At 42.7% G+C, this 17,351-nt stretch overlaps 1 protein-coding gene across 1 annotated transcript in view; it reads right to left on the minus strand.

Annotated features, from left to right (window-relative positions):
• The window catches only part of SH3RF2 (SH3 domain containing ring finger 2), a 74,279-nt gene extending 57,285 nt beyond the window's left edge, over positions 1 to 16,994 (minus strand). The window contains exon 1 of the mRNA XM_032801513.2: positions 16,495 to 16,994. Within this exon, the coding sequence (XP_032657404.1) occupies positions 16,495 to 16,875 (381 nt within the window). The 5' untranslated portion in view covers positions 16,876 to 16,994. The remainder of the gene's footprint in view (positions 1 to 16,494) is intronic.
• Between the last annotated feature and the right edge of the window lie 357 nt (positions 16,995 to 17,351).

Raw genomic sequence — 17,351 nt, forward strand, 5'->3', positions numbered from 1 at the left:
TGATTTGGGCAGACTCAAACATGGCTTGGTTCAGGTACATTTGGATTTTCACTGAAGAGACTTTCCCAGCTGCAGTGTTGATAATCCTACATGGGAAATGCCTTGGAATCTCTCCTGCCTGCACCTGTCCACTTGAATACAGAAAACCATCCAAACCACGTAGTCTCCTCTCAGACTGGCACAGTTTCCCTGGGCTAAATAACAGGAGCCTGATTCTGATCTTGGTTTCATGGGTGTAACTTCACTGTCAGGAATGGAGTTAATCCTGAGTCTTGCTGGCACAGCAGAGAGCAGATTCAGACCCTAAGTATCTTTAAAATGCTGGCCTCTGACAGGGGGACTCTCGAGCATGTCCAAAACTATTCTGTCCAGTGGGTGTTGCAGTCATTGTCAGCTAGATAGACACGGATGACCAGAATGTAAATGAGCTGTGAAAAACAAATCTAGACCCAGATGTGCCACCCAAAAGGTTTGGCAGGACATCGAGAAGCAGAGATGCTGCAGAGAAGAGGCATGACCACTCTTTAGTGAATGGGCTGGAGAGTCAACATAAACGGCTGCACAGATCCAAGCTGTGCTTGCAGTTCTATTCTGCTTCAAGTACTGGATTATTTGTACAATAGCCTGGGGGAGAGATGTGTTAAAGGCAATGGCACACTGAGGCAGTGGCTGGCCTGTTGGTTGATGTTTATGTACCTCACTACGCTCTGCTCTGGAGCAATGATTTATTTCTAGGAACAAGGTATTCATCACTAGGAAAAAGAAATCCAAATCTGGAGATCTTCCAAATTCACTTCTTGCCCACTGAAGACTTTTGATTCAGTTTGTAAATGTCTGTTTAATTCTCTTTGGTGCCATTGCTCCTTGGTCCCATTTTGTGCTGCCCTGACATCAGTTAGAGATGGGCCAAAATCTATAATCCGGATCTGTATTTTGAACACATCAGTGTTCAGAAGTGTTTGGATCCAGAGTTTCTGTTCAGACCAATTCCTAAAGAAAGCATGTGAAATTGAAGCCCACTTGTCCCTAACTCCTCCAGACTGGCTCTGTGCCTTGTGCTCCATCAAAAGTCTGAACAAAGTTTAGTCAAGTGTTCAAACCATACTGAGGTTTTTGAAAGAACATCCTCCTCCCACTCCGTGCAAAGCCACAAAGGAGTAAAAACTGAGGATCAGTGTCAACATGTGAGAAAGGGGGAGCTGCAACTCTGACGCACCAGTTACTTCTCCTTATCATAAGAGGTGCAAAAGTGACATTTCTGGAGAAAAGAAAGGACTTGTCTTCATGGCCTAAGACTATGGTGCCCAATGTACAACCCATGGGCCATACCCAGCCCACCAAAGCATTTCATAAGGCCCACAGCCTGTCAGTGGCCTAGAGACACCACAGGGGTCTTGAACCCTCAACTACTCTTTCAGTGAACAAAACTCCATTTTTAGTTAAACATGAAACTAGATACAACCAAGTGGGTGAGTTTTGCCTGACTTCACCTTTTAATTAAGATTGCTTTGCATGGTTTTGCTCAGTAGTTTTCACCTCCTTGAGGACGGGTCTGAGTGAAGTTTAGTAGTGACCACAGGCCACTGACAGCAGTCGGGTTTTGGGTGGCCTATGTGAAATGAATGGGTTGACCATAATAGACAGGAAGCCCCATCACTAACCCACCACCACAATTTACAATCTTAGGTCAGGTCGATACTCAAAGGTATGTCAACCCTGTTACGTTGCTCATGGGTGTGAAAAATCCACACCCCTGAGTGACATAGTTAAGCTGACCCAACTCCTGGTGTAGACAGCACTAGGTCAACAGAAGAATTCTTCTGCCAAGCTGGCCACATCTCAGGGAGGTGGAGTACCTGTGGCAATGGGAGAACTCCTCCTCTTGCTGTAGTAAGTGGCTACAATGAAGCTGTTGCAGCACTGTAGCTTTGCCACTGTGGCACTTTAAGTGTAGACACAGTCTTGGTTTCAATCCTGCCAACCTGTACTCACCTCAGCAGTCCTGAGTCATATGAGTAGGTCTATTGACTGCAAAGGTCTGTTTATCTGAGTTAAAGGTTTTCAGAATTGTTTTGCAGTCTCATTAGAGAGACAAAGGGTGACTCAACACAGTGAGCGATCTACTTATCTCTATTAGTGGTTTCTGTAGATTATATCTGAGGCTCACAATCTGTGCTCATTCTGCACACGTACCCATTTCAGTTGGCTAAACTGTTTCTAGTTTGGTCAATCCATCCTCTCTCACCTGCTCTAAGTCCCCCTTTAAAACAAAAGAAGTAGCCAGTATAGATATGAATAGGATGATCTGTTGACCCTTCCTCTTATAAATGCATCTCATTTTAGCCATATTCCCTTTCCTTTCAACCTCTGTGACACACACAAGCATGAAGACTTCTCAATTCCGAATCATTGTGCACGCTATGCAATAACTTACAAACTCCCATTGTTTGAGACCAGGGAAGCGTATTATATCTTGCCGGACCTACTTAACTCTTTAACAGATAAGCGAAGCTGTCATTGAAGTTTCAGGACTGCAACTTGGCACGATTATAGCCTTATTATAGATAGCTTGCTGGCTTGGGCTGTGTCTACCCTAGCCTTTGTCTTAAATTCTCCCACTATTGCACTTCTTTGATAGCAAACGTTTATTTAGGCCAACTCTACACTCCAGACTTCTGCAAGCATAGTTATGTTGGTTGGGCATGAAGTGTTATCCCTGACTGACATAGGTGTGGTGCCTAGTGTAGAAACAGCTATCCAGGTACCCAGGGCCGGCGCTAGGATTTCTGATGCCCTAGGCACCGGGACATTTTGCCGCCCCCCGCGCGGGTCTCGCGGCTCCAGCGGAGCTGCCGCAGGCATGCCTGCGGCAGGTCCACTGGAGCCGCGGCTCCCTGATCCTGGGGGGGGCGCGGCCGGACTGCCGCGGCGCTCTGACCCGGACCGCCCGGCGCCGGACTGCCGGGCGCGGCTCCTGCCCCGGGGGACCCCTGGGTTGGCGGCCGCTTGCGGCGGCGTGCTGACCCCAGGGCCGCCTAAGCGCCGGGCTGCGAGGCAGCTGCTGCCGCCGGCAGCTCAAGACTAAGCAGCGCCGCTGCAAACCAATTAAAAATTTGGGGGGGTGCTGCTGTTTTGGCGCCCCCAAATCTTGGCACCTAGGCAACCGCCTAGTTCGCGAAATGGTTGCACCGGCCCTGCAGGTACCAGCAAAACTTCACTTTACAAGAATAGCTTGTTCCATTTGTGAAGGGTGCTTTGCTTTTCTGGAACTAAGTGCAGCATTTGCTGTTATAGTTGCAACCACACTAGGAACGTTGCTGGTATCAGGATTTCTATTCTGGTAAAGTGATCCTAGTGTAGACATGGTTTCATACTGCTTCCATCACTCCACTGTTATGGATTTTTGCTGTTCAAGTGTAGTGCACATCATTTTTTCTCTTACATGTAAGAAGTGAAACCTGGCATGGTTTGGAACAGGGGTCGGCAACCTTTCAGAAGTGGTGTGCCGAGTCTTCATTTATTCACTCTAATTTAAGGTTTTGCATGCCAGTAATATATTTTAACATTTTTAGAGAGGCTCTTTCTCTAAGTCTATAATATAACTAAACTATTGTTGTATGTAAAGTAAATAAGGCTTTTAAAATGTTTAAGAAGCTCATTTAAAATTAAGTTAAAATGCAGAACCCCTGGACCGGTGGCCAGACCTGGCAGTGTGTGCCACTGAAAATCAGCTTGTGTGCCATAGGTTGCCTACCCCTGGTCTGGAACATATATAGTACTTGTACTAGAATTCTGGCAGTGTGCAGACAGGCTATTCTGTTATGCAAATGAAAATATCAGATACAAATATACATGTGGAATGAGTGCCAAAATTGGAAGCTTGAGCTCTGAAACAAATACCCAATCTAACAATTCTCATTTACAATGACTTTGCTGCTGTCAGTCATTATTATGATTTATATTATGGTAGCACTTAGAGGCCTCAACCAAGATCACAGTCTCATTGGCTAGGTGCTGTGCAAACACATGGTAGCAGAAAGTTGCTGCCCAGAAGAAGTTACAATCTGAAAAGGCAAGTGAGACAAAGCGGGTAGGGGAAGAAGTGTTGTTATAGATGGGGAACAGACGTTAACTGACTTGCCTAAAGTCACACAGGAAGCCTGTAGCAGATCTGGGAACTGAATCCAGGTCTCTAACATCCTCATATAGTGCTAGAACCATATAGAAATAGAAGGCAGGTTTTTATTGCTGTATTGACTTCCATCCTTCTGAGAAGAAAGACAAAGAATAGAGACTCCATTTCAATAACTAACCTAAATCTCCATTGCTGCCCCTATTTAATAGTATGTCCCAGAGGGGACAGAATTTCAAAGGCAGGAGAAGTGATTCCTACATCTATAGAGTTTGTACAATCACTTCACAAAGTTTCCAAAGCTCCTTGGATCCAACTCATTGAAAGGAACCATTTGAAGGTAAGTTCATTACCATTACAATTCTGTTTTTCTTCTTTTTAACAGCATTAACGTCAGCCTTGTCACATAGAACAAAACCATCAAACTTGTCATTTCAATCTCTTCATATAATTATGTTCTGTGAATTCAGACAGTTGGGTAGTTTTTTTGCATTACTTCTCCCCTCAGGAGGAATGCTAGCATCTCCCCAGCAGCCTATTTTTACACCAGGGAGAATAAAACCATGCCCTGTGAAAGTACTTTCATAGCATTCACCCAATCTGCCTTATTTTCTCCTCATTCATTTTAGATGTTAGGTGAAAGCTGCTTTGTGGCTCAAGTTAATGAATGAGCCATGTTCAGACCTAGTGGGAGAGGATATAACTCATGTGGAAATTGGTGATGTAAGTGATGTAGATTTAGCAAAGTATGAAAAACACTGGCCTAATTTACCCATTGGGTGTAAATTCGTCAGAAACCAGGTGTAAGGGGGTGTAACAGACTGAAGAAAGATATCAAGAAAAGCAACCAAAAGTAGTATATAAAAGCATGTCATATAAAGTAAAGAGCATGTAAATTATGCTCACTGGGTTAATTTCTACTCTGCTGCAGCTGTGCGTCTCCATGTCAGCCAATGGTGCTTCACCAATGTAGATCAGAGTGCTTCCCTAATTTGCATTCGATACACAACCACACCCACACTTACATCATTTTGTGAATTTGGTGTATTGTTGTGGCTATTTACTGGGGAAGGGTCGTGACTGAAACAGCGCAGAAAAAAATGATTAAAGATAATACTTTGCCCCTTTTATCACAAAGGCTCTCAAAGCATTTTACACCCCGAAATTACATGACTCACTACTGAAATGCACTCATCCTGCGGGTGGAACAGATCAGCTATTTAACAGTGCACAGTAATACCGCATAACAGGTAGGGATGATGACATTACCATATTAAGTATTACTGCATCTGAAATTTTTAGATAGGCAGAATTAATGTCAAAACCAAGTATAATCCCTGGATTATATTGGAATCTGGCTTCATTTGATGGTTACAAATTCTTTTGTACATACTACGTTATGTAGGTGGTAGGAAAAGGTGAAGCTGGATTAGGGACAGGTCTGAAGAAATCATCCTATCTTCTTTCTTGGGGAGGTGGAGGGAGGAAGTTGGGGGAAGAATTATGCATCATCTTGGTCCTGTACTTTATGGAAGGCAGAGTATATTTGCTGGTGGTGGTAGCTACAACAGGCATGTGTGAGCTGTAGCCTCTGCATCAAACTTTTTACAGCTGTACTATTCATGGTTATTGCTATTGGATTTTTTCCCCACCGATGTGTCAGCAATCTGGGACATTTGTTTAAATAGTGTGTCATGATTTTTAAATGGCATCAGAAACAAAATGTGCCAGCCCTCAACATGTTCAATCCTGATCCTTTGTACTTTAGAACCACAGTTTAATCCTCACTCAGGATTATTGTCAGCAGCAGTGAGAAGTTTGTATTTTGCTTCTGTTCCTCTGATTTTAAGAATCTGATTGCTTGTCTCTGTAGCCATCAGTATCCTTAAATTGCTAGAGTAGGGCAAATTGTTCATCGAGCCTATCACCGAGGGAAGGAAAATGTTAGGGGCGGCAGTGTTTAGTAACTGTTTGAGTGGGCAACTGGGCTTTTAGGAGATGGACATTTGATAGTTTGCTTATAGCAGCAGCAATCACTAGAGGTGGTCATATGCTAATGCTCCGCTAGCGGGAAAGCTGGTTACCTGTATAGTTATAGGAATTACATATGGAAAAGATTTATTGGGTCCTCTTGTCCAAGTCTTTGTCCATGGAAGGTATGAAATCCCATGGCATGAGCTACTCAGAACCTCTGCAGAGTAGAAAGTTGGCCAATGTGCAAAACGCCAGAAATTTTGTTCAGAGAGGTCCAGTGGAAAAGGGAATTATCTGACAGGTCTCTGGTCACCATTGTAAGAATCATTGCACAGGGCCCCAAACTCTCTCTTCATAGGCACTGCAGCATGTGATTTATTTCCTCAAGTTAATTTAGAGTGGAATACTGTTGATGGTTAGAAGCATGTTCCATCATTAGCTTGGAACTCCAGGAGGGCAGCCATTTTGATGTGAATGACTGGGTCTACCAGACCCAGACCCAACAACAACAACAAGAAGACCTTGATGCTCATACTGTACATCAGGGGTGGTCAACTGATAGACCACGGACTAAATCCAGACCACCCAGATGCTTTTGAATAGACCCCAAAATCTTTTTATATACTTATCTTTGTTGTTTGTTTGTTTGTATGTATGTTTTTTTTTTGTATTATTTTCTGTGGAGTCTGGACCTCCACTATACCTTGACCAAGAAATGTGGACGTTGGCAAAAAATAATTGATTATCCCTGCTCTACATGGTCTTTTGGCTGCATGCACTCTTGACCAGGCCCTTAGTAAGTACTGTGACAAGCTGGGTGAGAATTTTCATTACAGAGTAGGTGCCTAGAGACTTTGAATCTAGCAGGGTGGCCTACATAATCCAGACGACACGTTCAAGTACCACATAAGGCACAAACAAGGAAAGGAAGATGATACTGCGCATAGACAGGTAAGGCTGCCAAAAAGATGGCAGTATGTGTCTAGGTAACCAATGAATGTAATAGGTCAAGCAGCGAAGATCACAAAGACATTCCCAACTCTCTTAAAGGAGAAGAGACCATCCCCATCATTCTGGGCCCTAATGATGGTGAGTGTGCAGCCTGACACTGCTGCCAAGATCACTCTCCAAAGTTCTTCTCTTCTCTCATTAGATTCTTTATATGCCAGTCTGATGCTGGGGAAGGATAATATGTAGCTATCTCATTCCGCTACCTATATATATAAGGAAGACTGTATCAACGCTACTCAAAGTGCCTGCTAAGGGAGCATCTTTTGGTGTGAATGCCCCATATATAATAACTACAAAACAAAAGCCAACAATTAACTGCAAATGCTTTAGTTTTCTTAGCGAGGAGGAGAACTGAAGGAGACCAAGAGAAGAGTTTAAAACTGAAGAAATGAATCAGTGTTTTTCCTGTCAAGAACTAGCCTCAGACTGCTCAGATCATCTTTTAGAATAACCCTAGACTAAAAGCAAAACTGACCCATGAATCTGCCTTTTCTTTCCCCTTTCCTCCAGCAATGAAAATTACAAAATCAATCCATTTGACTTGAACTCTGTGGTCACAATCTTAACCAACCACCTGTGTGGAATATTTGATAGGAGAAACAAAGAATCTAAAATTTTCCCCATCCAAGCCTCCAACTGCAATATTTAATAGATGAACATAACACACTGCTGAAAACCTGGGTTAGTCTATTCCTGATGTATTGCCTTGGTAACATATTAAAACAGTTTTTTTGGTGTGTTTTGCTATTCAGGACCTAATTTTGTAAAACCAGGAAAACCAACTTCTGGGATTTAGGACAGCTCATTGTGCACTGACAAATAGCAAAGCACTACCCTAATCCAACCTCTTTTCTTTCTTATACCTGATTAATTTATTGCAAACCCGTGCACGCTATGTGTCACTCTCTCCACACATGCCCAAGTCAAAATTCCGCTCATGCTGTGGGTTGGGAAACAGCTGAGAGCTTGCATTGAACACAAATTGACTCAGGTATAGTCATTTTTGTTCCCCTACCAATTGCTTGGACAAGCCTGTAGGGTGGCCTGTAATGGATCAGGGATAAATATCTTTGCAGTCTTTCCAAGTTACTGATAGTTACCAGCACAGCTGGATTAGATCAGCGGACCCTCCGCAGGCAAGCCGCTGAAGGCAGCCTGTCTGCCGTGCTTGGGGCGGCAAAATACCTAGAGCCGCCTCTGGAGTGGGGGCAAACAATGTTGTGATGCACAGAGGATGCACAGTGCAAAGTGCATTATTTGTTCTGGCACTAGGGAAATCATTAGTTAAGTTACACGTAGGATACCAGTGGTGCCAATTCAGATTTTTTTTGGGGGGTGAGGGAGGGGGTTAAATTCCAGTTTTCTCTCCACCTCCTGTAGGGACCCCAACTCTCCCTCTGTAGGGGAACCTCCCATCTCTTACCCACATTGTGCATAAGCCAGTGCTACCAGGGGTCAAGTTCTTAATGGACTCTTCTGTGCTCTGCCATTCAGGATCAGATCCTATGGGCGAGGTGGCAACACCACTCAGTGAAGTTTGGCCCTGCTGCCCCTCCATCCAGATCAAATGTCAGTGGTGCTGAAATCCGCACTGCTCTAGTAGCAGCTGTACTAATTTGGTACAGGACCACTGCTTAAAGGTGTCAGGCCATGCCCCACCCCTCTGCTCAGCAGCCTATGGAACTTTGAGGAAGTCCAAAAGCCTTGTGGGGGAGTAGGGTGACCAGACAGCAAGTGTGAAAAATCGGGACAGGGGGTCGGAAGGTAATAGGCGCCTATATAAGAAAAAGCCACAAATATCGGGACTGTCCCTATAAAATTGGGACATCTGGTCACTCTATGAGGGGGGAATGTTGGCTCCCTGGACCTCCTAACTGATGACACCGTAGGATACCCTGTGCTGTTCTGGTCACCATAAGCCAAATCCTGACTTAGGGCATAGTTTGAACCCTTTTCCAGCAGCATAGCCCAGCCCTAGGAATGGAAGGAGAACTGACTTCATCTCTAGCTGGTGGACAATGGGACATGGTATGGCAGCCAGCGTGGCATGAACAGGTCCCCCAAGTGAGCAGCACATATACCACTGCCTGAAGTAGCTGTTAGCCATGGAGAAAATGGTCCTTCATTTAAAAGCAGTGTGTGCCTCACCCTGGGTCAGTGCGTATTGATAGGAAAGCTCTTGTTCCTAATGCATGCTCAGCATCTATCCAATCCTTTCCCCTCCAAGCCCAACCTGACTCTAATCAGTAAGGACAGGATTTTGCCTCATATTGTTAGGTCATTCCTGAGACTGGAAAGGTGCAGAATGCAGGGGGAGGAAAGCTAAGTAGTGCAATGGGTCAATAACTTGTTTCCTGCTGCACTTGTCTCCTCTTTCTGGAATCCTGGGTGCCAATGCAAAGAATGTTGGACATATAGTTTTAAAAGAGCTGGCAAAGTAAATCCTGTCTGTCAACTCAAAAAGGAGTTGGAGATGATTTCAGAAGAGAATAGCAAGGCATAGTCTCTATATATAGGACTCAGTGTGAAGGTGGCGACGTTGGAGTATATTGTATTTTTATCTCAATAGAGGAGGTATCTATCTCCCATAAAATGCTGTGTGTGGGGGGTGTGTGTGTGTGTGTGTTCTCCTCCTGTTCATGCACTGAGACAAGAACATAGGCTTTAGGTGGACTAGTATCTATTCAAGTGACACCATCATAGGACCTAATAACATCAGCCACGCCATCAGGGGCTTGTTCACCTGCACATCTACCAACGTGATATATGCCATCGTGTGCCAGCAGTGCCCCTCTGCCATGTATCTTGGCCAAACCGGACAGACTCTACGCAAAAGAATAAATGGACACAAATCTGACATCAGGAATCATAATGTTAAAAAAACAGCGGGAGAACACTTCAACCTCTCTAACCACTCAGTGACAGACTTGAAGGTGGCAATTTTACAACAAAAAAACCTCAAAAACAGACTCCAAAGAGAGACTGCTGAACTTGAATTAATATGCAAATCAGATACAATTAACTTAGGCTTTAACAGAGACTGGGAATCGTTGGGCCATTGCACTAATTGAATCTATTTCCCCATGCTAAGTATCCTCACACCTTCTGTGGGTCATCTCAGTTATCACTTCAAAAGTTGTGGGTTTTTTTGTTTTGTTTTTTTTTCTCCTGCTGATGATAGCTTATCCCAGTTGATTGGTTTCTTACAGTTGGTATGGCTACTTCCATCTTTTCATGTTCTTGCTGTATGTTCCACTCTGTTTCCGATGAAGTGAGCTGTAGCCCACAAAAGCTTATTCTAAAATAAATTTGTTAGCCTCTAAGGTGCCACAAGTACTCCTGTTCATTTTGCAGATACAGGCTAACATGGCTGCTATTCTGAAAGCTAGTATTTTCTGTGTTTCTAAGGGCAGACTTTCATATTCTCTGGATATTTTTGCCTGGCTCTGGCTTTTTTTTTTTTTCCTGTATTTTCCTTGCACTATAATATTCATCACCCAAATAGCAGTTTAGTGGCATGATTCATGAACAGGATATTTGTGTCTGGGGTATAGTTTGGCCCTGCTACACTTTGGAGGACTATGGAAGCTTCATGCATAGTGCTCCACGCAGAAACTTTTCAAGCTTCTCACGGCTGTCAAAAATGTATTTTATTTAGTGTGTATCCACACTGTAGTTTTTCCCCTGAGCTGTGAAGTATGCCCTCACCTAGAAAGAAACCATATATTGCACATGGAGAGGATGGCTTTTAACAGTCTAAAGTATCCAGGTTAAATTATTTACACTCCCTAGCATTCAGTTCCCAGCAAATCCTGTAGCCCTCTGTTAGATTGAGTTCCATGCCATTTATTGCATGGGGATCTTTCAGATAACACTTTTAAAAGTAAAAGTCTTATGCCTTCTGCATAGGCATTAAAGATCTCATGGCACTCTTTGTAACAGGTGAGGTTTGCCCTGGTTTCCTTTGCAAAAATTCCTTCTGCTGCTGGCTCTTAAGCAGTAGGCTGTGCACTATTAAAATGCCTATGTCCTCCACTTCAGAAGTGGCTCCATTTCTGTGGTGTTTGTATAATGATTCACATATGTATTGTACATAAATGAATACACATAACATACATCATTGTATTCACATGTGCAGAGCATGGGTAAAAATGACTTAGGTACCACCAGGTGAAAAATATGTAGAGATGCACTGGAACTATAAAATACCATTTCCTTTTGTAGGAGTTTGGCTCTGGCTGTGAAATTCTTGGCTATGGTCTGTCTCTAGATAACAATATTTCAGGAGCTCTGCTGAGGCTCGTATGCAATTTGCACTTGGAATGGTTTGAATTCTTTGCTTGCTCTGTGGTGATGGGATTTGTTTTAGTTTTTTGGCTACATAGACACTCCTCCTGAGCTCAAGAGGCAGAAGAGCAACAGTTTGCTGAGCACGAGTGGCAACAAGAGGCTTCTTTGCCAGGAGTTGAGAATCCAGGCAACTGGTCGCCTTGTGCCCAGCTCTAAGCTCTTTCCATCTGTCTCAGCGCCATAGTGTTAAAGGGGATATGTTTGTAGGATGGCTTCCTAAGTGGAAGAAAAATGTGTTCCATATTCTGCCTCTCATGACACATCTCAGATGCAGTGAGGCATGGAACAGAGTAGATTATTTTATTAGCCTTGTAAGAGGAATTAGCTTGAGGCTGATGCACAGCTTCCCGTGGCGGGGGAGAGAGACGACTTCCTTTGAGCATCACTGACCTTCACTACTACAGTCATACATGGGCACTGCATCCATGCACACACAAGCAAGTGACCGATGTTAGCCTTGTAATGAACTATTGTAGCTGTCCCCACTAAAATCCTCACAAAAATGAGATGCTAATCTCACTGAGCTATCTCAGGGCCTGATCCAAAGCTCATTCATTTCAATGGGAGACTTTCCATTGACTTCAGTGGGCTTTGGATCATGCCCCAAATGAGCAACATTATTTTATTTTAAAATGTTCTCCACTCTCCCTCAAGAGCTACCTTCTCAGAAATTCTAACGGTACCTACTGGATGTGCCCCTAAGATGTCTGGCTCACCCCCGGCCTCCATTGTAAAAACAATACTGAGGTGAATTCCTCTAATTTCACCATGTCCAAAACTGTTCTCACAGATCCAGTCCAGATCCAGTCCATAAGACAGTTATTTGTTATACTGCAGGAATGTGTCTAGTCTGCCTGGTGCTGATGGAGGAAAGGATTAAATATGATTGGGGAGGTGTTGGCAAGGATATGGAATGACAGAAGAGGTATATAGGCAGGTGGTTTCTCTCTTTGTGTATATGTGGCAGGGGCAGAAGAGAGGAGGGGCAGGGAAGGTTAAAATGATAATAAAGATTCTTTAGGAGTTCTAAAAAAAAAAATAAAAAATCTTGGAGCATGGCCAGGGCAGCCTCACGTGTTACTCTGCATCAAATGGAAAATTTCAGTGGTGAGAAGGTAGTTGGCGAGTTTTCTCCCAGGAATTACTCTTTATCACCGGCTCTAATGGCTTGTTTTTCAGAAATCTTAACCTGAGAAGAGTCACCAGTTTGAATCATTGTTACAGTTCATCTGAATGCAAACAGTGAGCTAGAAATCAATAGGTTTCAAGAAATTTCTCTGCATCTTCACTACTCATCATTTAAACTGTTGGTTTTTTTGTTTTGTTCTTGAAATGACTTGATTACAAAAAAAAAAAACATTATGAAAGCTGCTGGAGAGGGTCAGGAGAGAGGTAAATCATCTCAGAAGTTCAAATCATCTCAGAAGTTCTTCTACAGCTATGAGATATAAAAATACCCAAGAGACCAGGCAGCTGTCTGTCAAAATTCCTTCATCCTAGCTATATAATAATAATGCTAGTCACATCTAAGGCTTGATCCAAAGCCCATGGAATGACTCCCCGTGACTTCAGTGGGCATTGGAGAAGACTCCTTCAGCACCTTCTAGCCCAAGGTCTAAAAGTGCTTTACAAACATCAAATAATTTTAGCTTCACAATGTACAGGACCTCTGAGCTAGGTAAGGATCACCATTCTACAGATGGGAGAACAGAAATGACCTCCCAATTGCTACTCCTGTACTGTGACCAGAAGACTATCCTTTCTGCTAATCTGCTTAACCAGAAAACCATTTCCCTCTGTATAGCTATGTTCACAACATGGGCAACATCCACATACATTTTTATGGAGGCCTCAGATTACTGTGATTTATCTTGGTGTTTAGAGGACATAAAATCAAACACTCCCAAGATGTAGACAGAAGATCAGCCATCATTTCTTAGTCTTGAATTTTTATGCTATAAGCACACCTGAGGTTAATTGTTACTGTTTTTGAGTTAACAGCTTCTTGTCACAAAGGGCTGGTTCAATTAGGGGTGTGTGTGTGTGTGTGTGTGTGTGAATGACCCGATACAGCAACTAAGGAAATATGTCAGTGCTGTATATATATTGAGCTACCAAAACATGTTGCATTCTGCAGCTCTTTACTGCTGAGGATCTCAAAGTGCTTTATAATACGAATAAATTAAGCTTTACAGCACTCTTGTATAATATGTTGTTCTACCCTTTTCCCGGATGGGTAGACTAAAGCATGGAGAAGTTAAGTGACTTCCTCAGTCTTACTCAGTGAGGCAGTGCCAGAGCAATGTACAGAACATCACAGTCCTGTTGTCTAGGACTCTTCCCTAGCCAGCAGGAAAATAGTCTAACCAGCTATTCTGATTCCCAAGGATAACTTCATTTTAATTGTTTTGGCAGCAGCAAATAGCTGAATGACACCACTATTTTTACTTGTCCTGAGAGCTAAGTAAAACCTAAAGCATACAGAGAAAAAGAGTAAGATGATCATAAAAAAGAATTAAGCTTTTGAATGGAGGCTGGATTATACAAGGGTTCTGAACAGGATAAATTATGAAACTTTTCACCGCAAGGTGCGAATTCAGCCCATAGTGATAATGGCTGAAAACGACTGCTATTTGATAAGTGACTAGTAGCCTCTCTGAAATAAATCAGTGATTAATTCCAGCTCCTAGTGGGGAGCTATTTTACATTGGAAAACCCATCATTGGCCATGCCACTGATTGTCATTCTCATTGGCAGCTTTTATATAGCAGCCCAGGGTTACATGTTGATGAAGGTTGAAATGCCCAGGTGGTGTTCTCTGGGGTGAGGAACACAGATTTGGGTATTGTCAAAGGAAGTTTGTACATACACTATCTAATGTATTTGTTCCGTGGCTAGAGAACTTCAGTCCGTAGGACTAACTAACTCTTCACTTGCCCTATGTTCACTCATACAATAATTTAAAGAATGAAATGATAAAGTAAATAGCAGGAGATTGATTTCTTATGGTATTGTGCCTTCCACTCAACAAATCACACTATGAATATTGCAGTTTAGGCCATTTGGGCTGTGATTAGTCTACGATGGTTGGGACTGGGTTTGAGTTGCAGCCAGAATTTGCCTGATCTGGGTTAAATATATTTTGTGGCAAAACAGGTATGTGTGCAAGAGAACTAGGTGATTGATTTCCTCCATGCTGACTGGCTCTGGTTTCTTATCTGGCCAGCAACCTAACGGAATGAAAATGAAAGACGACTACTGGCAACGATAAGGCCAGTGTGCTCGCTTAATAACCCCATTGGGATCACAATAATAGCCACAGATAGGCTACCAAGACTGCTACTGCTCTCCAGTGGGATTTGCAGCTTATAAAATGTCTTCCCTTTTTCACAAGGAGATCGCAAGTGACCAAACAATTGTAAAATTTCACTTGCTGCAGCATGCACGATGAATGTAACAATATAATAATGGAGGCTAGTCTTCTAATTTCCCTCCTCTGTATGTGTGTGTGTATTTATTTATTTACTTATTTGACATATGAATTTAGGGCTGATGAAAGGTTGTGGATTGACATCCTTGGAACCACTAGCCCTTCATTTACTACAGACCAGGTTAAGAACACACAGCGGTAATGCACACTTACCCATACTAACAAATAATAAATAAATAAATACTGTCCCTGTGATGTATGTCACCCCTGACCTTAAAGAAACAGACTGCTATCACTATGGGAAATTCAGACTCTTGGTTAAGGCTGCAACGGGATGCCACTAATGTCACTGTACCACATTAGTCCATTGGAAATTGGAATGACGATACACCCAACAGCTGCAAGGGAGTAGGAATTCTGGATCACTACCACCAAACTATGCTGGATTTGAACCATTGACTGATGATAACAGCCATCCATTCCCCTGAGCAGCACAGGTCTTTGGTGGCCACATCAGAAGGAGTCCAGTGCATAAACTTCTCGGACAATGTCACATTTTCTCACACTAAGGGAAAAATCTGAGATTCATTCTCCAAAGATCATTTTTTAAAGTGCCACACATGCAAGATGAGTTTCTAACTCAACAGAAGTTGTGAGATTCAATGGGATGCATCTACCAAATTGTACTTATAAAGGGTACAGTACAACAAACTGTACCCAGTTCTAAATGTATACAGAAATATGCTTGAACATAAATGTTACATAAACAGTATGCACATACAAGTGTGTTTCTTCACTGTATATACATTTGTAAATTCATATCTTTGACAATCATTCTACTCAGATATCCTGTATCTTCACAGCCCTTTGTTCTGGAGTATTATGAAAAGGATTTAGATCAGCATTATATGAAGAGTGCTTAAGAATTCAAGCAATGACAAATTAGGGACAGGAATCCAGTGCAGGTAAAATAAAATCTAATGTCAACCTGTGCATCAAATTCAGACAGAAACAAACCTATTCAAAGGGTCAAATAACATGAGTTGAATATATAAGAAAAAACTGCTCTTATGGAATGTGGCAAAAGCCGCTTGGGACTTCTAAAATTAGACTGGTAAAATCACTGAAGGGCGGGGGGGAAAGACCAGTCTCAGTCAACGGATAAAATGAAAAGACTTCTCAATCTCTATCTTCCATGATTCTGCATTTCCCGAGTTAATCTTGGATGGGAGATATATGTACCAAAATATTATCTGCAAGTCAGAGCACACACTATTTCTGGCCCAACTGAAACTAGCAAGCACCAGAAAACTCATGATATAAATTGTTTTCTTGAAAATTTTGCAACCTGATTTTCAGAAAGGCAAGTTATTTTTTTGATAAGCTTGAGATTTGATGGTGTTACTGCAGAGATCAACTCAAAATAGTCAAATATCACAGGGAGACAGCAGGCAGATTTGTAATCAAGTGGCTTAATCTCTCCTATTTTTAAGTATTTCTGCAGTGTTACTAACATGAAGGTTTTCATAGTTCTTGACACATAATGATGCAACTTTTTCTGCCTATGAAGATATTAAGAAACATGGACTCTCCTTACCCCTTCCACCTGGATCCTGGGATTTGGTGCCAGCCTGTACTGATTAAGTTGTAAACCTCTTGGGTCTCCCCTGTCTCTCCTGATTGAGGCAGGAGAAGTCAGGACCCGAGATCTTTGGACTGAGCCAAACCTCATAACATTTTGTCCATATCTGACGCTGTCCAGTAAGCGAATTAGAAGCAAGTTGGATGGTAACTCTTCAATACTGCAGAAGACTAGAGTTCTGCACTCTGGACACCTCAGCTCATTTTGGGATTTCAATATTCCCTGTAGACAAGGCTTGCAGAAGGTATGCTGGCATGGTAGCACCTTGGCTGTGACATCTAGCTTTTCAAAGCACACAGGACATTCCAACAGGTCAAGTAAAGCAAAATCATCCATCTTTAGTGAAGAACTCCAGTCTCATGTGAGGCCAGGAAAATCCACATGATACATTCACCAGAGCACTGGGTAGCAGATGCTTCAGTACCTTCAAAAACGACACTGAAATCCTGAACTCAGAAAACCATCCTGCATGAAGGAAAAGAGAGGAGGAGGGGGAAAAAAAGAACCGAATTTGACTGCTACAGTATGAAACCTATCCCACCTACATTGCAAAGCAGTGCCTCACGAGCCAATTTTCAAATGTATACTTTGCTCTCGCATCCAAGTTTGAAGTGAGTCATTTGTGATTCAGTACTAGTGAGAAGAATTGTATTCAAGCTCAAGTCTGCTGCAGGAGAGACCAAGCTTCTGTTCGTCAGGGTAGATAAATAACCGTAGCTCAGATTGAGGCAACCATACTAACTCATGCCTGTGACCCAAAGCAGGGCAACTCAAGCAAGACAGGAATATTCCTTCTCACATGTACTATAGGA

This window comes from Chelonoidis abingdonii, chromosome 7 (genome assembly GCF_003597395.2).
Source record: "Chelonoidis abingdonii isolate Lonesome George chromosome 7, CheloAbing_2.0, whole genome shotgun sequence".
In the NCBI taxonomy this organism is placed as follows: domain Eukaryota; kingdom Metazoa; phylum Chordata; order Testudines; family Testudinidae; genus Chelonoidis; species Chelonoidis abingdonii.